This window comes from Schistocerca serialis, chromosome 3, assembly GCF_023864345.2.
Source record: "Schistocerca serialis cubense isolate TAMUIC-IGC-003099 chromosome 3, iqSchSeri2.2, whole genome shotgun sequence".
Lineage (NCBI taxonomy): Eukaryota > Metazoa > Arthropoda > Insecta > Orthoptera > Acrididae > Schistocerca > Schistocerca serialis.
Window position 1 is genome coordinate 867,026,130 of NC_064640.1, and position 26,171 is coordinate 867,052,300.

At 37.4% G+C, this 26,171-nt stretch overlaps 1 protein-coding gene across 1 annotated transcript in view; it reads right to left on the reverse strand.

Moving 5' to 3' along the window:
* The window catches only part of LOC126471008 (mediator of RNA polymerase II transcription subunit 16), a 289,195-nt gene that overhangs the window by 17,588 nt on the left and 245,436 nt on the right, over positions 1–26,171 (reverse strand). Inside the window, exons 13-14 of the mRNA XM_050099062.1 lie at positions 22,544–22,739; positions 15,374–15,483 (exon numbers count right to left, since the gene is read on the reverse strand). Of these exons, the coding sequence (XP_049955019.1) occupies positions 15,374–15,483; positions 22,544–22,739 (306 nt within the window). The remainder of the gene's footprint in view (positions 1–15,373; positions 15,484–22,543; positions 22,740–26,171) is intronic.

Below are 26,171 nucleotides of genomic sequence, written 5' to 3' on the forward strand. Positions count from 1 at the left end.
TACAAAATACAAACTAATTACACAATATGACTTTTTACTAACTTCTTCAAACATACAGGCCACAGATACAGACAACTCTCTTGTTTGCACCACAGACAACTGACATTCAGCTTTTTGCAATAGTTCCCAACCCTTAAAAACATACAGCAAACATTGCGTTTTAACGGCTTTCTAACACCACTCCTTAAAATGCACTTGGTTTCCCCTCTGGAACTAAAAAAGGAAGGGATGAAAAAAGGAAGGACAATTAGGGTTTACTGCCCCATCAACAATGAGGTCATTAGAGATGGAACACGTGTTCAGAATACTCCAAGGATGAGGAAGGACATCGGTCATGCACTTTCAAAAGAAATATCACAGTATCTGCCTGGAGCAGTTTAGGGAAAATCTAAATATAGATGGTCGATTGCAGATTTGAACTGTTGTCCTCCCGAAAGTGAGTCCAGTGTGTTAACCAGTGCACCACGTCACTTTTTTGGAACTGAAGGAGTATTCGTGGCATTGCAGTCAGTCATATTTTTTTTCCAGTACTTGCTTCACACACTGTTCTTTATGTAGAAATGTCCCATCCTCTATCTGCATTATGTGTGTCCCTAGGTATATAGCTGGATTTTCAACCACAGACATTTCAAAATTCCTTTCGCGTTCATTCAATGCATTTTCAGTATTCTCCAAGTGTTCTTAAAATAATGATTCCTTCTTCAGCATGTATTGCCATTCATAATTTTTCAGTTTCATCTTTAAATATGCACTAATCTGACTTAAACTGAATTAGTCGTTCTGTTTTATAAAATCTGTCAGAATTTTACACCATTAGAATCGAGCATACAGAGCTTTCTTCAAAAGACTAATTTTTCCAGCCTCTTTTTATCCTTCATATATCTTCATGAAAATCTCTTTGTCAAGTTTTCAATAGAGAAAGACTGTTTTTAAATAAAATAATCTTACACGAAAAATTTTTCTCTGCTGCTACAGCAAACAACAATTTTAGTGAACAGATATCTACTACTAGGTTCAATAAATCCTTGAAATCTATGTCCTTCTCTCATTGATCATCTCTGACAACCAGTCTGACCTTATACTGACAATCTTCTTTGACTTTAAAGACCCATTTGCCTACCAAGATTTCTTTCCCTGCCTACTTTGGATTCACAAACTTACAAGTGTCATTATGTTCAAGTGATTTCTTTTCTTCTTCTAGTGCTTCCATCCAGTTTTCTTCATCCAGAGCATTAATACATTCTTCGTATGAAAGTAATGCTGTTTTAAAATCATCACATTTTAAAGGTTTCTTCAGGCTGGATCTATCCCTAAAACTGCAGTTTCTTCTCTCTTTACTGAATCTTCTTCCTTCTCGGTTTTCTTATCCTCCATTTTCTTGATCTTGACTTTTCATTCACGAGAGGTTCCAGTGCAAAAATGTACGTGCATCATGTGGTGGTCAGCTCAAGACCTAGGAAAGTAATGTTAACATGAGCAGGTTGCACAATGGCTACAGAGTACTGTCAATCAAGGAAAACTTAGTAGTGTGAGAATGTCTAAAGTGTTATGATTCTGACCACTTAACCAAATTCTGAAAATTAGAGAAGCAAGTGTGTGCACATTGTAGTGAAGTTGGCCACTAAAATAAAGGCTTTGCCAACACTAAATTGACACTGAAGTGCATTATCTTGTATCAACAGAGGTAACAAATGTCAAGTGGAAGTGAATGTGCCATGCACAAGGTGCTGCTGCAAAGAGAAATAGCAAAAACCGGCTACAACCAGTAACCCACTTGCAGTTAGTTCTGGAGATGAATAGTCATTGCCGGAAACCATGCAGAATGAAAGAGGATGTACCAATAAGCACAAAAAGAAGAAACCTCCTTCAAAACACCTTTGAAATTGGTGGTATTCATTACAGGGTGAGGAAACCAAAATGATCATACTGGGATGACACAAAAAATATTAGAACAGTAGAATGTGTCATGGAACATTTTTAATGCAGGCCTAATTCGAGTGCCCTTGTTATATTCATCTCTCATCGTTAGGAACAGAACATATGCTACATCAAACCAGATGCCACACAAACAAAAAACCCTGACATATACAACAGACACCCACCTCCATAGCTCTGTGGCCAGCATGTCTGGCTGCTATGTGGAGGACCTAGGATTCGATTCCTGGTACTGCCAGGGATTTTTCCTTGGTGAGAGGACTAGAATAGTGTGAGTGTGAGTGGTATGTTGACTGCATGCACCTCTGTAGTGCATCCAATGACACAATCGACAGTGGATGACACAGCAGTCAGTTGGTCCTGACTGGTCCATCAGGTCAGAATGCTGAGTTTTATATGAGAGACAGTGTTGAAAATCACTAAGTTAGGCAGATTTCAATTGATCTGGTAGCTAAAGGTGGAAATGACTGGTATGGGACACAATTTCTCAAGGGAACAACTTTTTTCTAAGAAGACCAAGTACAAGGGGATGAACTCAGTACAGATGCAAATAAGGATGGAAGGCAAAGAGAAACTGATGGTACTCCCCTTTTGGAAACTCAAACGCTCCCTCAAGCCTTATCTAGTGCGATTTACAATAACGTGGTGGAGTCAGCGGAAGCTGTTATGCCTGATTTTCCACAATCTGCCAGAATCTGAAACTTCCTTCAAAAGATATTATGTAAGCTCTAGAACTGGAAGATATGCATAAAAAAATCTTGAAAACAATCTTCATCTAAATATACTAGAGGACTTCAAAAAACTTGAAGTAGCCTTGTGCTACATTATTTGCATGGTGCACTGAAAAAATGGCTCAGTGGTCTTTCTGACTCCTGAAGTGACTGACCAAATTCAGTTAAAAGTGTGTAATCTGCCAACGACCTGAAACAAACTTACAAAGACTTAGTTAAAGCTCATGGTTGGATCTATTTTGATTTCTGCAAATATTACAAATAAAAGCTAAACACTGTATGAGAGTAATGACTGAAATACATAAACTAATAGAAGATTGGGAGATAGACATTGTATGCATTCACGAGCCATACATGAATCACAGTCAGAGTCCTCAGTTCTAGATCATGTGATGACAACTTTAGGTAATCCAAATGCTAAAGCAGCAATAGTACCTTTCCAGAAATTTGATCAAGTAACAGAAGTATGCCAACTTTGTGACACACACACTGCATCTGTACCTCTAAAGTCCTCAACCAATACACTAACACTAATGAACATTTACATGATATATTCATACAGCACTGAAACCTACATCAATAGGTTGAAAGACAAGGGTCATTAAGCTTGGCACTCATCACATAAATAAAATGGGGTGACAGATGCTAAGGCAAAATTCATTCTGTGGCATAGTCATAACTGATGAGTATAGCATACAACTGAAGGACGCAACTGACAAATTGAACCTCCATGTGCTGTACAGGACGGGCTGTCCGGCAATATATGAAAACAGTGCTGGTATCACAATCAATATTGATGTCTTCATGGCAAATCACTCTGCAGCTAACAAAATCGACTCTTGGAGAATCTTTCAGCATGCTACTGGAAACAACCAAACTGTGATTATGATAGATTTGTTGCATGCTGGTTTACATTGATATACTGTAGGGCAGGAACACAATCACCTTTAACGAAATTTTGAAAAAGGCTAACAGTTAAAAACTACCAACAGAATTGATCGTCAAATACCAGGATATGCTAACCGCAGTGTAGACTACGTGGCAAAGACACTTCCAACTGTCATATAAAATGCACAGAATGTCACCATTCCAGTACAGAAAACAGCTACACATTGTGGTACACCTTAGAACGCAGAGTTCACAAATTTGAAAAAAAATGTATACAACTGCAAAAATTTTATGAAAGAGCTTTGGACACAAGGAAAGAGAGGTTAGACTATTGTTGCATAGCACAGTGAAAACTGAATGCAAAGCTCTAATAGATGCCATGAAGAAATTGCAATGGGAACAATACACTTAAGAACAACTACTAATATATGCATGGGGTACTCCTTATAGAATAGTGACAGAGAAAGCAAACACACTATCTGTTGTATCTACACTACTGGCCATTAAAATTGCTACACCAAGAAGAAATGAAGATAAATGGGCATTCACTGGACATATATATTATACAAGAACTGACATGTGATTAAATTTTCACGCAATTTGGGTGCATAGATCCTGAGAAATCAGTACCCATAACAACCACCTCTGGCCGTAATAACGGCCTTGATACGCCTGGGCATTGAGTCGAACAGAGCTTGGATGGCGTGCACAGGTACAGCTGCCCATGCAGCTTCAACACGGTACCACAGTTCATCAAGAGCAGTGACTGGCGTATTGTGATGAGCCAGTTGCTCGGCCACCATTGACCAGACATTTTCAATTGGTGAGAGATCTGGAGAATGTGCTGGCCAGGGCAGCAGTCAAACATTTTCCGTATCCAGAAAGGCCCGTAAAGGACCTGCAACATGCGGTTGTGCATTATCCTGCTGAAATGTAGGGTTTTGCAGGGATCGAATGAAGGGTGGACCCACGGGTCGTAACACATCTGAAATGTAAAATCCACTGTTCAAAGTGTCGTCAATGTGAACAAGAGGTGACCAAGACGTGCAACCAATGGCACCCCATACCATCACACCGAGTGATATGCCAGTATGGTGATGACGACGAATAAATGCTTCCAATGTGCATTACCGCGACGTTGCCAAACACGGATGCGACCATCATGATGCTGCAAACAGAACCTGGATTCATCCGAAAAAATGACGTTTTGCCATTCGCGCACACAAGTTTGTCGTTGAGTACACCAATGCAAGTGATCCTGTCTGTGATGCAGCATCAAGGGTAACCGCAGCCATGGTCTCTGAGCTGACAGTCCATGCTGCCGCAAACATTGTCGAACTGTTAGTGCAGATGGTTGTTGTCTTGCAAATGTCCCCATCTGTTGACTCAGGGATAGAGACGTGGCTGCACAATCTGTTACAGCCATGCGGATAAGATGCCTGTCATCTCGACTGTTAGTGATACGAGGCCATTGGGATCCAGCACGGCATTCCGTATTACCCTCCTGAACCCACTAATTCCATATTCTGCTAACAGTCATTGGATCCCAACCAATGCGAGCAGTAATGTCGCGATACGATAAACCGCAATCGCAATAGGGTACAATCCGACCTTTATCAAAGTCAGAAATGTGATGGTACACATTTCTCCTCCTTACACGAGGCATAACAACAATGTTTCACCAGGCAATGCCGGTCAACTGCTGTTTGTGTATGAGAAATCGGTTGGAAACTTTCCTCATGTCAGCAAGTAGGCATTGCCACTGGAGCCAACCTTGTGTGAATGCTCTGAAAAGCTGATCATTTGCATATCACAGCATCTTATTCCTGTCGGTTAAATTTTGCATCTGTAGCACGTCATCTTTGTGGTGCAGCAATTTTAATGGCCAGTAGTGTACGTCGCATATACAGGACGGGAGGTAAATGGTCTCCATAGGGATCTATATGTGGACCAATTTCCTGGGACTTTACCCTTGAGCCATTGCTAGTAACCCTGAATAAAAACATTTAAGTGCCAGAAGTAATAACCTATGCTGATGACATACTGGTTGTGGTAGTACTGGACTCAAGAGCCATGCTGGAAAGAAAAGTGTGTGATGTGCTTTATCAAATGCAGAAGTAATGCCCAGATAATAAATTAGAAATTACAACAAATAAGACCACCTACCTGTTTCTCAAAGACTGCCTCTCCCACTTGTAGAACTGTACTCTGAGAAATGGGAGAGCTGCAGTGGGATGCAATGAGGTATGTAAAATTTAGGTATCACTTGGAGGAGAAGTGTAACTTTCTCAAACATACCTCTCAAATGTGTCACAAAGCTACTGAAGTTATGCACAAATTGGCAAAACTGGGAATCACTGACGTTAGGGTCCCACTCTATTATGATGCAATCCTCACTGCTATTGTACGGTATGAAACCAATACCTGCGCATGCAAACAGTGATACAATCGATACAAGTCAATCCTGAGGCATACACAGAGAAGTGTGCTGCTGAAGCTCACACGACCCTTTGGGACAACACTGATGGAGACATAGATATCGCTGTCAGATACAGAAGGTCTCTCTACTGGCTTCACAAAGGGAATTTCCCCAATGTGAGTGAAATAATGGGTCTCGAAATTACAATCGAACAAGAGCTAAAACTATGGAGAGAGCATGAGTGGCAAAGAGACTGGACAATATCACAACAGCTGCAGAGTATAAAGCATATTTCCAAACATCAAAGAGAGGATGCTTATGAGTCACACATAAGGAGAAAAACAATGAAAATGAGACAGATCGAAAAAAGTGAGTAAACTGTTTATTGTTTCACAAGTAATCACCATAACAGTTAATATATTTATCTCATTGTGAGGCCAGACGGTCAAGCCTTAATGGAAAAATGTTTATTGTTGCCTACAGAACCATGATTGTACCAAAGTGTGAGACCTCTTCCTCCGAAGCAAATAAATGGCCACAAATGTCTCTCTTCAGGGCTCCAAAAATATAGAAATCACATGGGGGTAGATCATGACTGTATGGAGGATGTATAAGGTCTTCCCAATGACACTTCAGCAGAGTACGCAAAACAACCTTGACAACATAAAGAAATATTGTAGTCTAGCACAGTTCCTTTTATTTCACACCAATCCTTAGACTCATAGTTGGAGTACTCACCACCTTTATCACATCTTATTTCTGACTCTTTCAAAGTGAACTGATTTTCAGCAGCCTCTGACATATATCTTAACAAATAGGTTATACAAAAATGAGTGAAATCATCTAATACACTCATGTAGTACCTACATCCATTAAATGTTGGGAAATCAATCTCTCCACACAGATCAGTATTTATTATTTCAAGTGTTCTTGTAGCTCTTTCTCTCACAATAGAAAATGGTTTTATTGTCAGTTTTACTCTCACACTAGTTTCACACAATGTTTATGCTGCACATAAATTATTAACAAAAATAATAAATAAATTCTTTAGGAAAGAAAGTCTTCATTGGGCAAAAACGTGCTGTACGGATAATATGTGACGCTAACCCATGATCTTAGTGTAGACGTCTGTTTAAGGAGTTGGGCATTCTGACTACTGCTTTACAATACAGTTATTCTCTCATGAAGTTTGTTGTAAATAATCCGCTACAGTTAAAAAGCGACAAAGATGTACATAATTACAACACCAGAAGGAAAAATTAAAATTCATTACTCCACAATAAGGAGTAGTCAGAACGAGAAGGGGTGCACAATGCAGCAACAAAAAGTTTTGATCACTTGCCTAGTGATATAAAATGTCTGACAGACAGCAAAGTAAAATTTGAAAACAAACTAAGAAAGTTTCCCCCTGACAATTCCTCCTATTCTGTAGAAGAATTTCTATTACTTCAATGTGTAAAGGGTGATGCGTAGAACTTACTAACTCACAACATCTGCTTATCTTTTTTTTTTCTTTTTTGGAAAAAAGCCACATTTAGAAATTAATTTGAGATGTGAATGTAAAATGACTCGTTCCACATCATTATGATCTATCATGCAAAAGGATCCATAGGCAATGTGCGAACTAACTAACGAATTAATTAGGAGCTCCACTGCACAGTTTTTTGCTCACTGAAGTATAGATTTTGTGTGGATGACTTAGCTTCTTATGTCATTCTTGTTTTTCTTCCTCTGGCAGTAATGATTGCCTTCCTGGTTTGTCACTTCATACAACCAATTTCTTGATTTTGGTCCTTCTAAAATAAGCATTTTACCTTCATAAATTTGAAAATAATATTCATTGAAGACAACTGTGTAATCTTTTGCAGAGCTAGCATTCACAGACATCAGATTTTGCCTAAGTTCAGGAACATGCAAATCACCTTCAGAATACAGCACTTCTGCTGTTCCTACTCTCTTAGTTGATCCACCATGTTTGGCAACTTTCACAGCACCACCCTTGTTTTTCACATTTTTTAACTTGGCCACGTCATTACAAATATATCATCAACATGCACAATCAATAACCATGAACATTTATTCCTTCTGGTTAGCTTCTTCTGAAATCTATTTTTGTTGCATTCATATGAAATACTTGCAGTGTTCTCTTCCTTTCTTCTTCATTAATGTCTTCTTTCTTCTTCTTTTCAATGACTTTCTCTTCTTCTCTTCAACAACATATCCCTCCTTGTTTTCCTGAGTGGTTTCCTCTTCACTGTCGCATGGCATAGCTGCACGGTCTGAGGCACCTTGCCATGGTTTTTGCAGCTGCCCTCATTGGAGGTTCGAATCCTCCACCGTGTTCACTTTATTTGAATATTGTAAAACACACACTGATTAAACAACATGATTTTTATTAACTTTTTCGTATATATAGACCACACATAAAGACAACATTCTTATTACCCCCACAGGTAACTCACATTCAGTGTTTAGCTATCATTGCCAGCCTTTGACATACAGCAAACACTGTGTTTTACCAACTTTTCCACACTTATGTTTTGGCTGTACTTCCTTGCACGCACTATATGATAGTTATGCTTTCTCATACTCATTACGGCAAGCACAGCAAGATCTAGCAGACCTGCAGTAGATGCTAAGAAGCAGACCATTCATTCACCTGAGGCAATTTCAAAGACTTTCAATGATCAAAAACAACATCACTGATAACCAAATGTACAGGTTTCCTAAACATTGGTTAGGAAGCTTTCTTTGGAGAAAGACAATACAACACATAGCTGTAAAATGCATGCTACAACATTAACAGTTTTCAGGGGATGGAAACTACATCAGCACACAGTTATAAAAGGTTAGCACACTGGACTCTCATTCAGGAGGACGGTTCAAACCTGCCACTATTTCCCTAAATCGCTTCCAGCAAATGCCAGGATGGTTCCTTTAAAAGGGGATGGCCTACTTCCTTCCCCATCCTTCTTGATCTTAAAATTTTCAAATTTTTTGATTTAAATTATCTCTTAGAGCACAATGATCTTGTAAACTCCACCTACAGGCCCTGACAGGCCTACCGGTACCAACCAACCACTGTGCCTTGCCTTGCCAACAGTGTCAATGGTTGCCATATGGAGCGGCATGGCTTCAGCACATCGCTCACCCGACTGTTGTTAGTTTTCGTGTCCTGCAGCCACTACTACTCAGTCAAGTTGCTTCTCAACTGGCATCATGAGGGTCCTCCAATCTTGATGTAAATCAAATCTACACAGACAAATATTGCCACACATTGCTGTTTATTAGCACACTGTTGCCAATTAAATGTTTGATTTTTAAATGGACACTGGTTAAAACATTTCAAAAGTGAAAGTTCGCTTGCCCAGAATATTGTGATTTAAAAAGTGATTTTGTTTATGTCATTACAGCTGAACTTTTCCTGATTGTTATGGTATCATTAAACATTTATAGAGATTCAATAGTGCATGCAGAGGGGTCAAGACATTTAACTATAAATCAAATTACAGTTCTCTTGAACATGACACCAGAGTATTAGAGATTATCTCCCTTTTTATCTTTAGATGAATATCTAAGTACAGGTTACCCAAATAAGCAATGCCATGGCACCCCATGTTGAAATTAATAGTTTCAATATAACACCTGTTGATAAGGAAATCACCTGACATCAATGTCATTCACTTAAATTTGACATAACACAGCTTATCCTATAAGTGGTAATGAGTTCAGAAAATTTGAAGACTATGCCAACTATTTACCTGAGGAATATTACATGATATAATTCAAAATCTTCGCTGTTATTTGAAAAGATACGGTATCCAAGGAGGGAACCACTCACCAATAAATGAAAAGTTTAGCTGCAGATAAGGAGATATTTGAGATGTCTCAAAACATTAGCTCTTCTTTTGACAAAATGGCTCTGAGCACTATGGGACTCAACTGCTGAGGTCATTAGTCCCCTAGAACTTAGAACTAGTTAAACCTAACTAACCTACGGACATCACAAACATACATGCCCGAGGCAGGATTCGAACCTGCAACCGTAGCGGTCTTGCGGTTCCAGACTGCAGCGCCTTTAACCGCACGGCCACTTCAGCCGGCTTTCTTTTGACAAACTAGCATTCTCCAGAGCACACATACATATGCCAATGTGTCCAATACCTTCACTGCTCAAAGCTTCCTCTATAAGGTGAGTGTTTGTCTTACCTTATACTATTGTTTGACAATTGCATATGATTCAAAACTTGGAATCTAGACAGACATTCATCCACATGTATGTGGAATACTGTCTAAAATTATTCTGAATGTCTCTCACTTTCAGATCTTGGGCATACCAAATGAGCTGGTACGCACTTACCTTTCCAGGAACCACATCATTATCACGAACAAAAAATTCTGTAGCTAATTACAAAGTTTAAGAACATTAGTATGAGATCAGGATAAATTACTGTGAAATTACATATAGGGGTTGGACAAAAATACAAAAACACCAAAAACACAACACATTGCCATGCCTGATACAATGTAGGAAACCTGATGGCATTCAACACAGACTACAGTTGTCTCAGAATAGATAAAAACACAGGTTCTGTATGGTTTTCACGGGAATCTTATACCATTCTTCCAGCAAAATAGTGGCAAGTTCAGGTAATGATGACAGAGGTGGATATCGATTATGCAGCGTTCTCTCCAATGTAAACCACAAATCTCCATAATATTGAGCTATACTATGATGGTCAGGGGATATGCAACAGTTCATCCTTGTGCTCACAAAACTGGTTATGGACTATGCAAGCTGTGTGAACAAGGGCCCTGTCTCCTTGGAACACAGCATCACCATTGGGGAACAAACAAGGTACATTGGAATCCAGTTGATCAGCCAAAATGGTCACATAATTCTTGGCAGTAAAATGATGTTGCAGAGTAATGACCACTGTGGAATAACACAATATGGCTACCCAAATCATGTCTGAACCACTGTCATGTTTCGCATTTGGGATGTAAAATCAGCCATTAGTTGCAAATATTGTGAAACAACACCCATCTGACCAAATGATTCTTCCAGTGCTCCATAGTCCAAATTTTATGGCTTGAGCATAACTTTTTCCTGTCACCAACATTCGCATCACTGGTAAGTTGTTTTGGAATTCCAGCTCACCTTCAATTCCAAGCTTATGGAACTCCCCTCAAGTTTTTTTGGTGCTGACAGGGTTCACGAGTGTGATACTCAGTTCTGCAGTGATTTTTGCAGCTGTCATCCTCTTACTTCTTGTCACAATCCTTTTCAATGACCATTACATATAGGGGTGAAATTACATCCGTGGTGTTTTTCTGCTTTTCCTATATGCACTAGGAACCTTCAATACTGCACCTCTTGTAACATCCAGCACTTCAGCTCCCGTGGTTGCAGAAGCAACCACCATACAAGCATCAACAATTTTCCCACATTTGAATTCAATTAACCCCAACATGATGCACTGGCAATATACAGAACACTGTTCTGACCATGACTGACACTTGTAGCATTGTTGAGCACACCACACACGCGCCACTCATTGTCAAATACAACAGCAAAAGCTGCAGGCTTGGCTAAAAACTGCAATTATGTTCAAGCATGCAATTACCACAGTGCTTCCATGTTTTTGTCCAACCCCTGTATATTTTAGACACAGAACAGCTTCATGGCCAGGCAGTGCATCAGTTTTACTGAATTACCAGTAGCATTGACCACAAATGTTACACGGTAAGACTTTACGGAACAACAACACAAAGGATAACACATGTCGGATTCAGTCACCATCGAATACTTATACAGTGTCATTCTTCTCTCATGCTATTTAACAAATGAATGGAAAAGAGAGATGATGGTGCCATGCACATTCTGTCTTACACCTCAAAGCAAGTCAAAATGCATTCCAGCAGGGGCAGATGTATTGATTTTGAAGTAACAAGAACAAATGCAAAATCAAACACTAACAAAGGAGCCCACTGGAAAATCAGTCTGTTTCAAAAAGAAAATGAAATACAAAAATCTTTACAAGAGATTTTTTTTAAAGGTTTTGTTTTAGTGGCTAGAATAATGATGTTATTGTAGTTATGTGCAGAGTTATCAAAATATAATACTAAGTATATTAACTTTGTCAGTTTTTTTATCACTGAAAATTACATGACAATAAATCATCACCTAATAAATCGTGTAACGGTGATTCATTGCATACCAAATGTCTAATGGTTGTGTGAGGGTATAGCACATAACAAGCATGCTATACAGTTTCCTTTGAGCAATCAGGACATGGAGCTTGTTCTTCTCTCAACAGTAGTTCATCTCTTCTGCTCTGCCTTTAAGTATTATTAGTAAGCATCCCTAGCAATACCACAATGTGATGAAAAAATGTTTCTACATAGTCCTTTACAGTCTAATGTTCATCATGAAAGTAAGTGGTACAAGGGACATTCAATAATTAGCAACACATTTTTTTTTTCTCAACCTGTTTCAATTCAAAAAATGCACAATTTGTTGTGAGACATCATGGAATACTCCCACTTCAGCCCCTATAGTTTTACGAAGTTATGATAGGTGGTGGCACTGTACATAGCCCTCAGACTGGTACCCGCAACAGAAATGCATTGACTTTCTTTTGGCGAAAAACCAAAGCATCAAAGATAATCACAGGCAATTGCAGAATGTCTACGGAGACCTGGCAATGAACAAAAGCCGGTGAGTCGCTGGATAAGGCACCTGTCATCATCACAATGTCATGCAAACCCATCTGATCTCCCACATGCCTGCTGGCTGCCCACAGTTATAACTCCTGCAATGTTGGAACGTGTGGTCACTCACTCAAGGTGAACAACAGTTTGGGTACAGTTTGTGTGCCTGATGGGTTCCTCACTGCCTCACAGAAGACCATGAAGAACAGCGAAGGACCATCTATGTGGAATTTCTTGCACGTAACAAGGCTGAGCATGACAATTTTTCGTTGGCAACTAAACGTGGGTTCATTACTTTGAATCTGAAACAAAATGGCAATCCACGAGGTGGCACCACACCACCTCTACTCCAAATAAAAAGTTCAAAGCCACACCCTCAGCTAGTAGAGTTATGACAAAAATCTTATGGGATATGAAGGGTCATTCTGTTTGATGTCCTCCCTCACAGTGCAACAGTCAACTCTGAAATGTATGTGCCATCCCCAGTAAACTGAAGAAACAACTTCAGCATATTCGTCACCACAAAAAATGCAAATAAATTTCTCCTTTTCCATGACAACATAAGGCCTCACGCAATTCTGTGCACCCTCTCACAAAACTTCATTGGACTTCTTCCTCATCCACCTCACAGTTCAGATCTCATACCTTCCGACTTACATATGTTTGGCCTAATGAAGGATGCACTCCGTGGGCAGTAGTACGTGGATGATGAGGAGCTTGTTGATGTAGCAAGACTAGTAGAGTTGTACCATGTGGGCATATAGGCCCTCCCAGTTATGTGGCATAAAGCTGTCCCATTCAATGGATATTATATTGAAAAATGTTTTTGAAGCCAATGGAGTCAGGAATAATATGGTGTATTGGACTCCTGCATAAAACTAACTTGCTTTCAGAAAAAAGGTGTGTTGCATTACTTATTGAATGCCTCTCGTAATATAGCCTACATTTCATTTAGCCTAAACATATAAAAATCTTTGAATACCACTTACAAATGATTCTACACTGAGATACATACATGAAAGCAAGTTAAAATTATTATAAGTTGATACAATTACAGTTCAGAAACAAAAGCATATTTTAGAACAAAACTTTTTGTTAATGTCATGACTTCCTTTTCCACTGGGCCCCTCAAATGTGAAAAGTCAGTAGTCCACAAACCAGATTAAATAATTTCTAGCCTGCTACACAATTAATGCCATTGGCCAAAGCAAGCTATACTCCAATATGCAACTAAAAATTTCATGCAACTGCTTCACTGATACATGCCAACACACTGCACAAGTACTGCAGTTATCAGATAGATAAACACAAAAAAGACAGGATGTGCTTCTTGTTTACATAGAAGAGACAAGCTTCAATAACTTCATAACAGCTTATTTGACAAAGTAAGTAACTTACTCAGAGTCAGTCCGACTCCCTATTACTAACTTGATATGGCAGCTGAGATAAAATATGTCAATATGAGCAATTCATCCTCTTCAACATTGCTGTTGTTTCCAGTAACACAAAACTTTATGTGAAACAGTTCTCACATGCCCACAGAAATTGTTCCTCAACCTAATAAATCACAACGATAATGGAATAATATGCTGTAGGTGCCTGCTGCAAGCACAATATATACCAATAACTCTTGAAATTACCATGGATTTGTGAATATCTACAACAAACAAATGAAGAAACTCACATAATCCCATGTTATATCAATACACAGAAATACTTCCTGATATTTAAAACACCTAAACCCATTAATTTACTTATACACTTTGTGTTTACCAAATGCAACAAAAAGATATTTCTGCAGTTTTTCAAATAAGATAGAACAGCTCGAATGCTTGTGAGAATGGCTTTCAGTTAGACTGTATTGGTACAGTATATGGACAAAATGAACTCTGTTACCTGCTTTTGACACCAACATAACAAATTGTCAAAAAAATTGCCCTTGCATATTGCATACTTTTATTCTGTTGTCTATCTTTTAACCACACAGTAAGTATTTTGTTTTAAGGGGTAACAATTCTTATTACTGAAATGATAAGGAATCATTTTAAAGGTCACCAGAGACATGAGCATTACTATTAAAATTAAATAAAGTCCACTAATTCCATGGCTATAATATCACGAGAACACACAATGGAATACAATAACTCAACAAGAAAACTGCATTACTACATAAGTTACAGTAACTGTCAAACAAATATTTTCCATCTTTCTAACTATTTAGTTCAATCATGATGAATGCTCAGCGAACGCTGTCTCTCTTTTAGTACCTGAATCAATTCCTCCCACATATCACCTAGCATCACACTACAGAAAGGCTCAAAAATATGGAACTGATGCAATGATACAATAAAAGAAACCTAAATTCTGTTTCCTGGACATGAAAAATTACTTCACAGACATGCATTGAAGAGAGTTAATGTAAATTACTACACTATATGTAATACTATAAATAATATACTGTTAGTCTCAACAATGATAAGTTGAATTTTTTTTTTTAATTTAAAATGCTAAGTTATTTTATTAAGATGTAAAAGGTCTCACTGGGACAAAGCAAATAGTACATTTGTAGTTCACTAATGCAGATGATGATTAGCACCTATTTCTGCAAGACTATGACCAAAATTCAAACAAATCATTCACAAGCGTTTTCAATTTTAGTAAAAGCTGTAATGTCTTTCCTACTAACCTGTATGGGTAAAGACTGACAGAAAAACAACGGTGAAGTGATGGCTATAAGCTTCTGTGGAGAGTTCAATGGAGGGATCATTACTTGACTGGGCAACAGGCAGCAGTCATCTGAAACAAAATCGCACACATTGTAACTCGGAGGACAGCGCATGTTAATGATTAGTGCACAACTGTGGGTTGCTTACAAGAAGTAAGGAAGAAAGATTAGGGAGCAGCATCCTGTCGTAGCAAGGTCAATAGCTGTGGAGCAGCAAGTCTTACTGGACTATGATTGGGGATGGAAATAAGCCACATCTCTTTTTCTCCCACAGGAACCATCTATATGGAAGTTTAGGGGTTGAAGTCATATTATCAATGTTGTAATTAGATGTGGATCACAAGATCTAATCAAACAAATGGAATTGTGCCCTGAATAATTTAAGGAAACAACAGAAAATCTACATCTGGAAGGCCAAATGAGAATATGAATCCCACTCCTCCAAAATACTCAGGAGAGTATTCTTGTGATGATGAAATGAAGGTGGAACTGATTTATAAATACACTGTTATGTCACTGAAATAATCATACATCCTGAAACAACATGTCCAAGGCAATATACACCCTGAAATAACATGTCCAAGGTGACAATAATATAGTCTTAGCCAACATGCCATTCGACTGTCATACTTCCACATCTCTGCAGCACTCAACAATACAGCAACTCAAACCAGAATGCTGATTTTCTTTTCCAGCATTCCCTGAGTAAAAACGTGAACAGAACTGAGTGAAAGTGTTCACAGACTAATAAAATTTTGTTTTTGAGATCACTCTATCATTCACTCAAATTATGTCAGTATCATAAAAAACATGCACACCTGAAATCCACTGAAGTGAAATCAGATGCCACCAATAAACATGCTTTCAAAATCTGACAATTATGTTGCAGAGGTAGGTCAAAGATAAATTGATGATGAACATGTGAAAAGAAGGATATATGGATCAAAAATGGAAAGAAATGGTTAAAGGGACTAGAAGAAGCAAATAGTGCAGGTGAAGAACTGAATCAACAAAGACTATTAAATCACACTATAAAAAACAGTGAGAATGCTAGAAAATAGATGAACAATATGCACGAGAAGGGAGGAAATAAACAATGAAACGTGGAAAAGGGTGTGGAATCTACAAGAACATGGCACAAATAAGGAGGAGTCGTAGAAAAAAAAATCAGACAACAATTGGAGACATAACTTCGAGCTACCACACAGCAATTATTATAAATGAAGCACATGCTGCGGAGCAAGATTTCCCTGCTGAAGTTTTTCTTTGATGGTGCTGGAGGACAAAACCAGATGACTTACAAACAAAAGTACATCAACAGATAATTTTAATACATCAAAAGCTACAACAAATATGGCACCAAAAATGTAAAGTACCCACATGAATTGTTAATAAAAGGATGTTTGGACAAGTTACAAGAAAAACTATTAGTAGTGGTCAGTGGCATACAATGTACTTAATCTTGCAGTTTACAGCGACCGAGTGGCAGAACAGAAGTGTATTTGGCCTTTCAGTCCAACGGTGGGGCATGTTATATACAGTTTCTAAAACAGAACTCTTGTTGAAGCAAAACCTTAGTATCACAGAATGATACAATAATCAGTGGAGCCTTCTTTGAAGTATCACATTCAGTATTTCTTACAGAAAGTACACAGAGGTTATGTCTTCGTATTCTGCCAATGATGAGGGTTTTTGCTTTTGCAAAAGCTCATATATGAGGATGATGGGGAAGGAAATTGGCAGTGTCCTTTTCAAAGCAACCATCCTAGCATGTACCTTAAGTAAGTTAAAGAAACCACACAAAAACCTAATTTTTAATGGTGAGACAGGGATATTAACTGTGTCCTCAAGAATACTAGTCCAGTGACTTACCACTGTGTCATTTCACTTGGTTTTCAGGCAGAAACAGTTTGCTGATGTCTTCATTATAGGAATAACCTCCAGTGTCACTGACACTAAAACGGGAAAGCTTGTTTTAGCTCTACTATATCTAATGGTATCATTTTATTGGGTCAGCCTCGCGTATTCCCAAAGAATAGATTTTTTTTCACAAAAGATCAGGCAGACTGAACTAAGGAGTCAGTTCAAACACTTGATGCAAGTCATTGTTCACAAGATTCAGAATTATTCCTGCGCATATATACCTCCACAGTATTTGTGATTAATAATATGGACTCATTGAAAAGAAAATTCAGCATTCACTCGAACACTAGACAGATAAAAACCTTAATCTGTGATAACACTAACTTAACCACTGTACAGAAAGCATACATTACTATGGAAGCTTAATTTTGGATAGTCTTCCAGCAGAACATAATACAAGCAGAAAATGCCAAATTTTCAAATCTAAGTTGAAATACTTCCTCCTGGCAAACTAATTTTAATCTATGCAGTAGTTACACACACTTGTTTTTAGTAATTTGCTGTAATGTGTTATTTACTTATTCAAACTACCATGAACCATTTTTTTAATTTTTCATTTTTATGAACTTTTTGTGACTTAGGTATTGATTTGTTCAATGACATAGTAGCTTTGGCTCACATGGGCCCTTGGAACCTTAAAAGATAAATAAACCGGGAGACTTTTGGAAATGTGAATTATATTAGAAATAAAGAACCATTAAAGAATGTTTGTAAGATTCAGTTTTTCAGGGTACATATTTAGAAGCAATCAAACAGCTAGGACTCGGAAGTTTAATGCAGAATTGTTCAATCAACGCATTACTGTAAACAAATACTTCACTATGTCCTATGCAATACAGCAAACATTCTGTTGCAAATTTACTGCACAAGCTGGAAAAGTGATTTACAATTAAAACTAAGTAAAGAATATTGAACACCCTATAAAGAGATAACAACAGAAAGTGAGAGACATTGGTACAACTGATCTGGTAAGAGACATAACAATAAAGAATATGATCACATAAACCCTAAGGTTTCAAAATGTGCCTCGAATAAAGTAACAAAACATTGTATTAAAAAGTAAGATTACAACATATTCCATAATATGCCCTATCTTTGAGTGCACTAAATTAGTAGTTGTTTCAGTGATGGATACCATTAGATGTTAAGATGTGTTAATAAACACTGGGTCAATGTGACGCTGAAAAATACATCAGCACACGAAGTAGAATAAGAAAATCTGAACTACTGTGCTACTCCACAAATGGCATGTATTGTCTCCATGAAAACAGCAGTTCATATATTCAACCTGATTAAATCTTACAAAATACAATATTTTGCAGCGCTCTGCTGTTTCATCCACAAAAAAAAAAAAAAACCTCTATACCTGCAAAATTTCATTAATTTGTTCATTTTGAACACCGTTTCTTCTTTTCCCAACAACTAATAAAATATATCTTAAGTTCACTAATGTTTAGCAAACAAAGGTGCTACTACATAAACAATAACAACAGAAAAGTAAGCATCAATGTAATAGATTTTTTTCAACATGACAGGTTTCTAACAATAAAATATTGCCCATTGGTCTCATATAATGTCTTTGTTCTGTCTAATTCCAATCTAGTTCATTGCACATATTTAAGTTATCCATCTTGCTAAAGATATAATGAAAGTATAAATACACAGGAATTCCACAAAATAAACTGAATTCTAACTTGCTCAAACAAGACTGTGTTCGTCACCTTGCTGAGTTATATATTTAAGGTATTTATGTTTTTTTTTTATACTTATAAATGAAACACAAGCTTGTGAATTTCTGATTATATTTATTAAATTATGAAATGAGCTTCAGCTAATGATACGAAGGAAATAACAAGATTATGTGTGTCAACTGTACAATAGATTTTGCCAAGTAAAACTTTATATAAAAAAGAAATACTTTCAGAATACAGCAGTGAATGAACCTGGCAACAGCATTTTAAGTACACATTTAATGAGGTGAAAATATATTCTGTAAATGTTGGTATTTGGTAAATAAAAACAAACTAAGTTAAAATATAATACAAACAGAATTTCCCAACTGAAATCATTCTAATATTTAATACAGCATGTATCCCACTAATTTTGTCATAGTCACTTTTTTTTTCTTCAAAACTTTTATGACTATTTTAACTCATCTACAAGCAGAAAGGTAGAACTTTTGAACAAAGTAATTAAGTAAAAACACATTATGAGATAAATTCAACAACTATTATTTTATATTGAAAGTTATTTACTTACTGCATGTACTCAACGTGATTAATAACAATTTCTTTTAAAAATATTTCTCTAGATTCTGCATCGAGCAATGGCTCTGATTTGTCCATCACATTTCTTACAAATTAAAAACAACTTAACACTGAACTTTAGAAACTGTATAACTCACTCCTTATTCTGGATTATTTAATTCTGTCACAGTACCAATATGCAGCATCTATTTCAGAACTGCCCATCTTCCTTCTTCACACACATTTGTGTCATTCATAACACCATGCTGTAGTGCATCACTTGGCAAATTTACATGAATTATATCACCTGTATTTCTATGACGACTTGGTTCATTCACTGTAATGAACACTTCTGAAGTCAAACTTTCAGTTTTGCGGACATCTGCTATAAAGCATTCCTCAACACTTCCTTTCTGTTCACTGCGTGGTACAGGAGCTCCTGGTGTAAAGACATCATCATCATCATCATCACCACCACCACTTTTTGTTAACTTTTCATTGTTTATTTTTCCAGTTTTCATTTCTTCTTCACCCTTTCCACTTTCATTACTAGTTCTGTTGCCACCACCACCACCACCACCACAAACAGTAGGCTGATCATCTGGAATATCTTTCATATTATTTCTTGTATCAGCATCCTCTGAAGCAGATGAATCCATCTGAGGAATTTCACTTTCGAGGTTATTTACTCCTTTGCTTTGATTTAACTGTACAGTATGGTCACTGTCAAGTTTCTTCACAGAGTCAGGAAAGAACTGTTCACTAGGACTGAAAGGTGTATCAACTGTCACCAGCTGCAGGTAACTGCCAAATGAATTCATTTCAGGCAAACCAACAAATGATTCCTCTCGTGAAAGGTTTGAATGTTTCTCATGGTTCTCACTGAAATTGTTATCTGGGATCACAGTATCTTTCAGGGATGTTGCATCATTATCTTTTGATTCCAAATTTTCACCAGCACTTTCAGTAACAAGTGAGGGACTATGCCTTGAGCCAGACTTGACATCCTCTTTTATAGGTAAAACATTAGTTTGTGGTGTTTTGTCTATTAGGTCTGTAGGACTTTCAGAAAATAAATCAGCAGTCTTTTGCATGTTTTTACTACTAGAGGGAGAGGTAACACACTGAGGCTGCACTGGGATGCTGTACAATGAAATTGAAACCTGCCTGTCTCCATTATCACATCCTGACTGAGACAAATGTGGTTCATGAAATAAATTTTCATCTTTTGGCTGAACATGTGCAGTTCGTGTCTGAAAATTTGGTGCCAAATGGGAATTACTGCCTTTACAGTTTTTTAGTGGTGGTCTGAGAGATTCTTTTTTCTTACAACATTTCATGTTGAGAAGGAGTACAATAACAGCTACCCAAATGGCAAAAGCAACTATCTCATAAACCAAAAATGATGTGGCATTCCAGTCACCATGGGCAAAAGCAGTCCAAAGAAGTGGAACCAATATGAACCAATGAAAAAACGAGTACACACCACACAGAATGGGTAGCAATAACACAATCATGACGTCTTCCTTCAATTTTTCTGTTGTGTTTGACACTGAACTATCACATTTCTGTTGTGCAGAGTCCATTATAGCAGTTAAACAGCATCACATGTCCTTCAGAATTACTATTACAAAAGTATTATTAAATATACTTTTGACTAAATTTGATAAGCAATTGGAACAGTAGACAGAGAAAACCTTCCGTAGAACACCAAAGCACTAACTAAATGTTACCGTTACTCCTTCAAAGAGAAGTTCCTCTACAACAGGAAATACCACCTCTGTTATCACATGATGCGATATGATATGATGCGATAAAATGACCGAACTTCCTGGCAATCGTTCTAAACACTCATGCTAAGGTGTCATGACTTCAATGAGATCAACTACAATTTAAGGCCCATTTAAAAAACCTATGGCAACATAACAATAGGAATTTCATGGATATGAAAATTATACTAAACACGTATCTTGCAGGTAATTTCAACTTACTTTTGTGAATTATCTGCTAACTTTTAACTTGTCAGTAGTTCACAATTTATTTTATTAGCATTAAGGATAAAATGCCAGTGCTAATCAGTGGTCCAATTAAGAAAACTGAAATCAGCAATTTATACATACTTACTGTCAGAAATGAACACGAAAAATGAGTTTATAGGTGATAACTAATAACTAAACGATAAAATTTGGTTGCACATTATCACACGTAAAACACACAGAAATTTTAATGTGAGATTAAAATAAACTAATGATACACACAGTTAAAAAAAAAACAATAAAATTAGAAACAAAGGCCCACAGTATAGCCAGTTCACTGCAGAGGAAGCTTCTAAGATTTTAAAGACCACAGAATCAGCACAACTGTATTCCTAAATATCAACAATAAATAAAAATAAGATTTACTCTGAGACACACTTTTCTATAGCCTATATTGAGTAGCGTAGGATATAGAAAAGTTCCTCCATGTAATTATTGTTATGTTTCACTAAGTACCCCTACCCCTCTCAGATGAATTAATATAAATAAGAAAATAATATGTTTTTCATCACACATACTATGAACAGAAAAGAGCTTATTCCATGATGTTACATTGTCTTTGATGGCCAATCTATAAAATAACTCTACTTCCTGAAGGACAAACAATTAGGTGGTTTTCTCTTCCAATATATCTCACAAAACTCAGTTTAACCTAATGCTCCTACCTGATTTATGCATAAGCAATTCTATATTTTTTTTTTTTTTTTTTTTTTTTTTTTGTAAACTTTGGCTACTTTGTAAAATGGCTAAGTTGTTAAACACATTATTATTATATAAAGAAGATGTTGTAACATATGAACATAGTGAATAAGCCACACTAATGTAGACACAGTTACCTCAAACATATACTGACCACTCCGAAACAGTTTGGATACACATTTCACTTATAAAAATAATTAAGTGGTAAGGAAAAACTGCAAACTTACCTATGAGATTTTCATCAGGTTCCGTATTCTGTATCAAGCGTGACAATAATTTAAATAATAACGCCAAAACATCGAGATTCTCCGCGCTACGTACAAAGACTGGCAGGCAACTCTGTCTCAACAGGCCCCAAATTCTAATTATCACCAGGAGTTCACGAAGTGTATTTAGTGCTTTGTAATCACGTAATAATTCATACTGCAAAGAACAACAATAATAAAGTACAAATATGAAACATACAGTGTCATAGAAGAGAAACTAGAGATGGTATAACAGAATTTAGGTGGTTTTGCGTAATATTGGAGAGTATAGATGCCAGTAAACGTTAATGATCCTGATTATATATTCTGCCAACATGAAATTACTACTTAGAGTTCAATCACTCCAGTTTTCAGGAAAGAATTGCCTGTGGTCTTTATCCTGAAACTTTTCTCATGTTTGGCTTATTAAATTATAACAACTGCAGAAAGACAAATAAAGATAGATGGGATTAGGCCACTATGTAAACTGGATTCTTCTGGCTGACTATATCTGACTAGTACTAGATGTTTAAAGTGTTGTTATTCTACATAAATGTATGTATGGAAGTTTCACCAGTCCTATCCACAAAATCAATCCAAAAAACCACTTTATTTCACCCCTGTCTGCTGGCAACCACTGATTCAAAAGTTTGGAAACCATTGTCATTTGTGCGGCATAAATATTTGTTTGTTTAATTATATATTCAAATATTTCATCTGTGATAAAAAGTCAATAAAAAACTTCAACTTTGTTACAATTTTGCCCATTTTTATTACTTATATTGGTACCATGGGCACTCATACAATGCACAATGTTTGGCTAGTTACACTGAGGATCAAACCACATACTTTGATCACTTATTGAACCATCAGTCAAATTATCACTGTCAAATGATGGTAATCAAATTACACAGAGACATTAACATTTAATGTAATTTTCTGGGCTATTATGCTGTGGATAATTGGATTTCACCTTCAAACCAAACATTTTGTCCCCATCTGCAGAGGATATTTTCAGGGGGGATTGTAGTTTCTTTAAATGTCTGATCCACACCCTGGCTCACTACTGACAACAGCAAAATTCTGCCTCCACATCGTTCAGGACAGTGGTGTGACGTCACGTTTTAAATGTGCAACTGCAATAGGCCACTGTTGACTGCCATCATCCACTGTTGCTATCATCCCATGGTGGAAGACCGGTTCACATCTTCTTCGGCACTGGAATCCAAACATCATTCAATTTCACACCCTCCTCCTTCCCACTGGAATTATAGGTTGTTTTACAATCTCTATGGCCTCTCTGTATAATCTTTCATGGTATCCACTTGCAGCTGCTAGTACTTGAGTGCTATCAAAATTAATGTGGTGATCTCCTGGCTAAAAAGCATGTCACACACCAGCTGATCTATCAGTCTCCCCTCTTCAGCAATTGCCCTTGCACTCATCTAGTCATTTTCTTACTGTTCTTCTTGTAGTACCCACTACACCTCCCCACAACTACACGGAATCGTATAAATTCTTCTTTTTCTGGTGGTTGGCAAGTATAATTAGCCAATAATAGGTGATCTTGTATCATCTGAGTGGGTTTGTAGATTCCCACGATGTTCCTCTTTCCCAAGATTTTTCCTATGCTCTCAGTAACTTCCTTAATGAAAGGCAGGAAAACTTTTGATTTCACCAGTGCTTGAGCATCGCTACGATTTCTACACAATGGCCTTAATGCTCTTTTCACCTCAGCGAATTAATAACCATTCTTTAGTAATGCATTGGTGAGATGTTTTAATTCTGCGTCAAGCAGCTCTACTTCTGAGATTTTCCTTGCTCTATCTGCCGACATTTTTTTTATGCCTCACTTTTGTTGTGTGTGGTGGTTCGAATCCCAGTGTAGGTAATGGTCTGCTTGCTTGGGTTTTTGGTAAATCGTGTGGCCAAGATACCACCTTCTTTCTTGAAAACTAGCACATCAAGAAAACGCAACTTCTGCCTGTGTTCTCCTCCATGATAAAGTGAATCTTCAAATTTATCCAGTTGAGGTGTTTGTGGAAATGATCCAGTTCCTTCCTGACACACTGCCACAAAACAAACATCATCCACATACTGGAACCAAATATTCGGTTTCTTCTTTGCAGTTTCCAATGCTTGCTTATCAAATTTTTCCATAAATTAGTGTGCTATAACTCGGCTTAGTGGGCTCCTCATAGTGACACCATCCATCTGTTCATAGAACTCATTGCTCCATTTGAAATACGTGATTGATTTAAACAGTCCTGCAACATCGGGAGGAAAAATTTGATTCAGCTGTTGTAACACTTTATTGAAAGGAACCATAATGAATAGTGATACCATATCAAAACTGACTAATACGTATTCCAGCTGTACCACTATGCCATTTAATTTACTGATAAAATGTGCTGAATTCTTTATGTAAGAATCCGTTTGGCCCACATATGGTAATAATAACATTGTCAACATTCAAACCAGAGCTGCTTAATGCAGAATAAAAACATCTCACTAATACATTACTCAAGAATGGTTATTTGTTTGCTGAGGTGAAAAGAGCATTAAGACCACCATGTAGAAATCATACAAATGCTCAAACACCGGTGAAATCAAAAGTTTTCCTGCCCTTTATTAAGGAAGTTACTGACCGCATAGGAAAAATCTTGAAAAAGATGAACATCATGGTAATCAACAAACTCACCCGGAAGATACAAGATCACCAAAAAGGGGCCAAGGAGGCTTACCTACCACTGGAAAAAGCAGGAATTTATAGGATTCCGTGTAGTTGGGGGGAGTGTGCCAGGTTACTACAAGAAGAATAGTCAAAAACTGACTAGATGAACATGAGGGCATTCGCAAAAGAGAGGAGATTGACAGATCAGCTGCTGCGGAACATGCTTTGCAGCCAGGAGCCCGCCACACTCATTTTGCTAGGACTCAAGTACTGGGCAGCCACAAGCGGATACCATGTAAGATTATACAGAGAGGCCACAGAGATTGTAAAATAACCCTGAAATTCCAGTAGGAAGGAGGAGGGTGTGAAACTAAATGATGTTTGGATTTCAGTGCCAAAGATGATGTGTACTGGTCTTCCACCAAGGGGTGATAGCAACAGCGGACAACAACAGTCGACAGTGGTCAACTGTGGTCGCACATTCATAACGTGACATCACACCATGGTGCAGAAGCATGTGTAAGTTTAATTTTGCTGTCATCAGTAGCAAGCCAGGGTGTGAATCAGACATTCCGAGAAGCTACTACACCCCTTGAAAATATCCTCTCTGCAGATGGTGGCGAAATGTTGGGGTTTTCAGGTGAAATCCATTCGAACATGGCATAATAGCCCATAAAATTTTATTATTTGTGAGATTTCCAGCCATGAAAGTTTACATTTTACAAATATGGAGACATTAATGTGTTACAAATAATGCACTCGATGTAGCACTGTCTTCCCTTCCTGACACGTTTGCTACAATGGGCAACAAAGTTTTTAGAAAATATCACTCTGAAACTAACCCCTCCTTGCAGAACTGTGGCTTTTTTTAACTGGTCTTCTCTTGGAGGTTGTCTTCTTACCATAAAATGCCCATTTATACACCAACTCAACAAC